The sequence below is a fragment of the Ochlerotatus camptorhynchus genome, unplaced genomic scaffold, assembly GCF_037179485.1.
Source record: "Ochlerotatus camptorhynchus isolate MF236.1 unplaced genomic scaffold, CSIRO-AGI_Acam_v1.1 ptg000146l, whole genome shotgun sequence".
Lineage (NCBI taxonomy): Eukaryota > Metazoa > Arthropoda > Insecta > Diptera > Culicidae > Ochlerotatus > Ochlerotatus camptorhynchus.
In genome coordinates, this window is record NW_027040636.1 from 1,462,874 (window position 1) to 1,470,789 (window position 7,916).

A 7,916-nucleotide genomic window follows, 5' to 3' on the forward strand; every position below is an offset into this window, starting at 1 on the left:
GAATTTTTCCAGAATAATCCAGGCACCATTGAGTAGACAATAATAAATTTTAATTGTAGAAAGCTTTAGGGAACAAGATTGAAAGAATCCAGAAATGGCCACCATCATTGCTGCTTTTACAAGGAACGGCCATTTGTAGATTCTAATCTATCAACCTTAATCTTTGGTGGCATGGTCATCGTAGGGAAAATTTGTGAATTTAGATTGAACAAAATTTTATTGTAAATATTTTTCAATTATGTACATCTATAATTTTGCATTGTGTTTAGCATTTTCTGATTCAGCGTGTTTGGAGAATTTGTTTAAAAATTAACCAAAGAGTTAAACAAAAACTAACTACTATGAACTGATAAATTATAGAAATTTAAGCATTAATTTACAAAACAAACATAACTATAACTCAAAACGTTAATCATTATTGAATACCACAATGAGGTTAAACAATTTGTTATAAAAATATGGGTAGGAGCAATATGACACATTGGATTCATCTTTTGTTTTGTTCAAACGAAACATAATAAAAACATAAAACTTTTACAATTTCATTGTCCATAAACTTCTTCAGAAGACTAGAATATCCTGCTTTGTAGGGGTAGTTTACGCGTTTCGTTTTAACCAAAAAATAAGCGCTTTTCATCTATTTTCCACTAAGAAATTACTTAAATCACTAAAGGTTAACACTAACTATCGCTCGTTCCATCTCGTAAGGCATTTCTGTTTGTCGTAATTAAGCAGCACACAAGCTTTAAGTTATTCCGTTTCTTATGCTAACGCCAAGAAAATTAATGTCTAGGTTTTTATAGAAGATTTAATGGAAATAAATAATTTCTCGTTACGATCTATACTGTATTATTTAAGTATAGAACTTTACAGCTAAGGTAACTGAAGAGACGGGGGAGATCACGTGAAGATCTAGAATTTGCCCGATAATGGGATCGTACACCCGGAATTGTGATGCTCTACTACTTGTTGCTTCAGCTGAAAGACGTGCTGCTTCAGGTTGAACACTTTACTGCTTAGCTCGGAGTTTTGCGTTTTAAGATCTCTCACTTTGTCTTCGAGCTTGGAGATTCGCTCGAGCTTTCGTTTGCGACACTTGGAAGCAGCAACACGATTTCGTAACCTTTTGCGTTCCAGCTTGATGCGTTCTTGGTTCTCCATATCGATAGGGCTTACCGGTGGCGACTGTGGCACAGTCTGGGGTTCTTCTTTGATCACACCTGGATAGCAGTCTGTAGAGATCAGATGATAAAAAAAAAATATTAGGAAATAATCTAGCCATTAATCACACCTGGCCCTCTCAAGGAGATGGCAACCGCGATGTGCTACTTACCGAGATCAGTATAGGTGATGTCACCTCCACTCATCGTATTGTGAGTGGTAGTGCTTGCGGTAGAGACAGCCGAGACTGCGGTGATTGTCGTGGTAGTGTTGTTGTTGATGTTTTTATTGTTATTATTGTTGTTATTCATCTTGCTGATGTTATCTTTCTCGTGCATGGACAGGAGAGCTTCATCGAAGCCTTTGGCAAATTGTTCCTGTTCTGTGGTTGCCTGAAAATAAGAGGAATGTTAAATTTTAGAAGGGATTTACAAATCATCGATGTTTTGAAACCATATGGTGAAACAATTTATTTGTAACAAAGCACGTATTAACATGGCTACTATAGTGCATAAATGATTAGGAATACATTGCATGTAAAGTATTTTGGTACATTAAAATCTATTTTTGGCATCAATGCCGTATTGTTATGTTCTCCAAATCATATCAATGCCAATAGTGCTACTCCTTATTTTAGCTAGCACTGCTAGTGCTAATAAGCTTTTAATCAGAACTGCTATTGCTAACATGATTTTAACCATCGCCGCTAATGCGAACATGTTTTAATCAGTATTACATGAGCATCACATGGGCTAGTCCCTAATAAACGGGTACCATACACTAACGATATCATAGATGGTACTACCATACCACTTAAAGTTGGGCTGATATGGTGGGTAAGTGGTTCTTATGTTTTTTTTTTATGCGGGTTGTTTCTCTGCGATATTTTCACAAAGCAAACATGATAGTTTGACAGAAAGACAAACATTATCTGACATATTTTTATATCTGCGCAGTATCATTATCAATGTGTTCAATCGACGAAATATGAGGAAACCAAGCTGAACGATGGATTAGGTCCTAAGGAACATTGATCGATTCTTTTCATCGACTTTCTTTTTCGTTAATAGCGTTTGTTGTATTATAAGTTAGATAACAGCTTCTTTCATCGATCTGTGTGCTGAAAATAGCTGAGAATGTCTTAACAAGCCCGTGAGGGTTAGTAATTCTATATATAAACACGAAACGAAAATCAATTATTTTATTCATGTGTTTCATTTATACATTTATGCCAAAACATCAACCTTATACATTCCATAAGATAAACCACATAGGTCCTATAAGAATGCATAAATGGTATGTGTGACCGCTTATACATTTCATTTGACACATGATCTTCATTAACTTTTTGCAAGGCGTCTGCTTATTAGTTGACTTATACATTTTATGAATAATCAACAATAGAAATTTGCCAAAAGGTATAAGGAGATTTCTATCCGTGAAGGATTACTAGTGAGGATGTAAAGAGAAAATCGACGAAGAGAATCGGTCAGTGTTACTTAGGACCTAATGCATTGTTCAGCTTGAAATGTGTTAAATTAATATCGATCAAATTTCACTTTTCAACGCATACACTGAATTCTAAAAGAACTATATATGAATTTTAGCCACAATAAATCGCTATGAATTTCGTAGATTTGCCTTATGAAAAATAATGGTAACAACAAATACTAAAACAACATACTGGAACCGAACCACGGACGTTGAGGTTACGGGGCCCATGTGTTGACCACTTGCCATTCAACGCTTGGGAGAATGAAATTGTTAAAGGCGTAAAAGAGCTACCTCATGTTAGTCGACAATTCAAGCTGAACATTGCATTAGGCCCTAAGTAACAATTCGTCGAATTTCACAACCATGGGTGTCATTCCTTAATTTTGTTGCTAAGGAATCCAATTTGGACTGACAAAGGGGTGCGCCTTTGGAGGGTGTTTCAACACTCAGAAGGGTATTAATAGCGGGACCTTTCAATTAGAGTCGAATCCTTGCGAAAAATACAAGAATGAAAATTGTAAAAAAAATGGAATACTTCATAATTTCTCAATAGTGATGGAGTAATACCAATCGGTGGAAACTAACGATTTTAAATTGGCTCACTACTTGACTAGCCTATTGATACCAAGTACATGTACAATAAGCGTACCCCATTATAGTCGAAATTCTAGTACTACACTATGTTTGCTTGGGGTGTTCGTGGATTTTCCTATGTTTCGAGGGGTGCATCGATAAGCTTGGGACCGAAGATAGTTCCAGAGCTGAGCCAAAAAGTTGAGCACGTTTCTTCGGGACCTTCTGGTCTTAGAGTTACCTCTATGGTTCTACGCTATTCAGAAGTTAGCATTTATATTTGATTTAAGCTGCATATTTAAACCGAGATTTAAACACCAATAGCTGAACAAACGCCTAAATGTGGGCAATAATTATAAGTTTTTCACATAATTTCATGATTATGATACTAAATAGGGTAAACGATCCTATAGTTGCAAGACGTTAGAAGCGTTAGGTTCCTATAGTTGTGTATGGAGACCAGCCCACTGGCAAGCGCGTAGGCAACATGTTATACCGTGACAGCGGGCCCAGCACAGTAAAATAAACGATTTGAGCCCGGGACATGCTGCCTGCTGTCAAAAGCTGCTGTTAGTATAGGTCTCGTCACTGGCCTGATGGAGACTCTGTACACAACTATCAATGAGCTGGATTACCGAGGTGAAGCAATCGGTTAAGTTGTGTGAGTAAAACCCCTGTACGATACAAGCAATTAGTGACGTCACTACTTGCGTTTACGTTGATTTTTTGGTTTACCAATACAACCATATTTCACGATCTGCTTCACCTCTCTCTGTACCTCATTGCACAACTATAGGAACCTAACGCTTCTAACGTACCGCAACTATAGGAGCGTTTTTCATTTTAACAAAATCTGATTTCAGATTCGGATTCAGCAAACCAAAATTAAAAAAAAAATAAGTTATTTCGCCCCCAACCCCCCAACCAAACCCCAAGTTCCGATTGACGGTAACGAAATCAAAGTTGTCGACGAGTTCGTGTATCTGGGCTCCGCCAATAATTATACCAGCAGAGAAATTTAAAGAAGCATTGTGGTAGGGAATCATGCCTGGAGGACGCTTCAGTCGAATAAAATTCGCCTCCACTTGAAGATGACTATCTACAATATGCTGGTTAGACCGGTTGCCCTATACGGCCACAAAACCTGGGCTATGCTCGTGGAAGGTGTTACGTACTACCTACGGTGAGGTGCAGATGGAAGACGGAACGTGGAGGAGGCGTGTGAACTACGAATTGCACCAACTACAGCGAGAACCACCCAACATTCATACCGCATAAATTGGGTGACTACGGTGGACTGGGCACGTCGTAAGACCTGGTGAAAACGGTTCATAATGTGAACTAGCCTTTAGCGAACGGCATCCAATAACTGAAATGCATTTCATGTGACATGCATTTAAATTGATAAATGTTCATACTCATGTTTATTTGGTTCATCTTGAAATTTTGAAATGCACTGCATTTGACAGATAAGTGTCCTTTAACTGAATCTTTGGAAGCGACCTTTCAGTTACAATATATTTCCATTTAAAAGTCTTGCAGTTACCAACCGTCTAGCCTATTTGCATAACCAGCAACAATGTTGATACATAGGGGAAATGGATGCAATGTTGGCCTAAATGCCCCTAATTTGGGCCCATACATAAATTCAGCAATCGACTATATTTTCAATAGCAACCAAAAATATCCATTAGTACCGTCTCAAAGACGCGTTCATCTAGATAAAATTGATAAATAGCAGATTTATAGCGATGGGCCCAATCTTAGATCCATAGGCCAACATTAGAGCCATTTCCCCTATATGGATTAGAGTCGATGTTAATAAGAGCCCCTCAAAGAGAAAATGTTGCAGGTTTGTGATTGTATTTTCATCAGTGTTAGCGGAACCAGTTACAACTATAGTTGTTATATTTATAGTAGGGCGGATAGAATCTCGGGAACCAATTAAGCTGTTCAATATCGGAACCAATCTAGCATATCACGACAAATAACAGAAAAGAGAACATCTGCTTCTGCAAACAAAATTTCGGAAACTCTTTTCTCACGACTCAAGGCTCGCCTACGCAAACTAACACCATCGTCGGGTTGGAGAAAGTTTCCTCTATCCAGGATGCTGTTAATTTGCGTTTGGTTGGCGAGGAAAGAAATATCAAAACTTTGTTTATATAAGCTGATAGTACCTTTTCAATTGTTTCCGCATTTTGATAGCTCGAAATTTTATCCGCCAGACTATAAATATAGCGACTTTAGTCCCAACCCGGTGCGAAACCGAACTTTTGTGAGTGCGAAACTCAACCTGAGGTAGATTTAAAAAAAAAAAAATGATCAAACTGACATTTTTTAGAAAACAAACAGACCCAATCTTGATGCCCAAACCAGGTTGGAACAGAATAATAAACGAACTCACTTTTATTTTGATCGTTTGGTACGCCATTTGACAGTTCGATTGGAACTTCTGGCTTCCCTCTTTGCGGGACTTTTTATTAACATCGACTCTGATATGGATGGTATTCAGTTCTTGAAAGTTTACTTCAACATTGTAGGAATCTCTATAAGCTTGATATAGAATTATATTCGAGTTGCTCACTTGCAACTCTTTTATATGTGCTAATGTGACGAATGGCAGACAAGCAAAAAAATAATGTTCATGTAATTTACATGTTTTCAATTAAGTGTGGTTTTTCTTAGCAATTGACCACTTTGTCAAGCAGTTTTGGCGTTACTTTCTACCAGCGAGTCCACAAAACTGGACCAACTAATTTCTATTATTTTATGAAACGCACAAATGATGGCTACTTTTCTCGTGGTTCTAGAAGAAAAAATCTCAAAATAATGTTTTATTCTTTTTTTATTATTACTATGAAGTTCAAGTGGTAGTAAACGTCATTTTAACTGCTCGAATGAAGTGGTTAATTATGCAGGTATGGAAAAGCACTCAGGTTCAAATATGGGTGCATCGCCACCGCAACTTATTCGTATCTTGTGTAGCATACACGATAGATACTCATGTATTCAAATCGTATGGAAATCCTCGCTGCGACATTTGGGATATATCCACGCATCATATGAATCCACCCAAAAAACATACATTAGCGTTAAAGTTCGAATTAGTATTATCGGACTTAAATTTTGAAAACATCGTTACTAAGCTGCGCACTGTTACGAGTACGCCTTAGAATTGGTTAAAACACCTTGACTTTACGATTTTTTTTTGCATACGTGATGTGCTGTGTTGTTAAGTACCCATTAATGTTAGCTCACCTTTGTCGGGTAGAGAATACTGCTTGGCGTTGGCGTAGGTAGAGTGGCATTGTTGATGATTATCTTTTCCAGTTCCGGTGAGACAAGTTTCAGAACTTGCAGATCCGGGGAAGTGAGCACTGGTGGCGCTGTCACTGAGGCATTGAATCGTGCTTTACGACTTTTGCCAGGGTTCAGCTCCAACGTTGCCGGCCGTTTCAGGTTATTTCCTGAGCTGATTGGTGCCTGGGTTGTGGCTGGAACATACTGCCCGTTACTATCTTCGTAAAATGATGATTCCATGTTGTTGTTGTTGATGTTGTTTCGCATTTTTTAGATTTCTCTCCAACTTGCTTATCGTTTGATGTGTGTATGTATTTATCAGTGTACTAGACTAGACACTTGTTTGTTTTCTTCTTTGCATTACACCAACACTCGTGTAGTCTGTAACACAAGATCCACTTGTTCAAAAAGACTACGTTCCTAAGTCGATTTCAAGGCGAGAGCATTAATAGAATGTATTTATTTATCAATTTATTCTTCGTCTTTCTGCCATAAGGTCACTTAATTTGTTTTATCGACGTTGTTCGCTTCGTTAAGCTTCAAGTATCAATTCACAACTTTTTTCTCCTTTGAAAAGTTTAAGAATGCTCCTCGAGTTCATCAATTATGTATGTGCTTGAAAAAATCAATGGCTAACTTTGCACTTTATTGATGACATAGTCTTGCACATGCCTTGCCTGTACGCACTAATACATATTAGCGTGTAAGTTCGCTGAATGTACGCCTCCTTTGTCACGACCGCAGGGGATAAACAATAAAGTTCATTCGAGAAAAGTTTCACAATCCACACTTATTTTTGTCGTCTCATTTGCATATAATTTCGTATCCGCTGTACATTTAGTTCACTTGAAATTGAAATTCTTTCTGTTTCGCAACCACAACGACAACGACGTTCGCGACAATATGCGATTTGTTCCCGATCTTCCTTATTGGAATAATAACAGCACCATCAATGACATAGTAGAAACGATTCCGTAAAGAAGAAAAAAAAAATGTATGAACGACACAAATCACACGATGTTCACTGCTTGAGGTTTCAAACCCGAATGAGGAGATCGTAGCAATACTAGCTGCTTTTCATGATTCACGTGTCTAAAAATAGTACGAGACGTCATTTTCTTGGACGCCAATTGGCTGTTGATGATGTTACTTTACTTTTCATTGGTTCGTTGCCGTTCGTGTTTTATCGTGTTTGTCTACATGAAGCTGAAGGTTCATGTCATTACGAATGGAGGTAGCAGGTTGTATGGAATGGCACTCTCGGAGAGTCTCGGTACATAAAATTGAGGTACCTGAAGCAATGTGGGGATATGCTAGTATTGACAACATAGTTATTACTTGATGATTGAAGTTTTATTGAGCAGCTCAAAACGGTAAATATGGTG

The 7,916-nt window shown here is 37.8% G+C and overlaps 1 protein-coding gene across 1 annotated transcript; it reads right to left on the reverse strand.

Annotated features, from left to right (window-relative positions):
* Positions 1-441: 441 nt before the first annotated feature.
* Jra (Jun-related antigen) lies at positions 442-7,570 on the reverse strand. Its single transcript, XM_065221705.1, has 3 exons — positions 6,490-7,570; positions 1,334-1,553; positions 442-1,232 (listed from the first exon to the last, which is right to left on the reverse strand). Exons 1-3 carry the CDS (start codon positions 6,796-6,798, stop codon positions 913-915), a joined length of 849 nt encoding a protein of 282 aa, XP_065077777.1. The 5' UTR covers positions 6,799-7,570; the 3' UTR covers positions 442-912.
* Between the last annotated feature and the right edge of the window lie 346 nt (positions 7,571-7,916).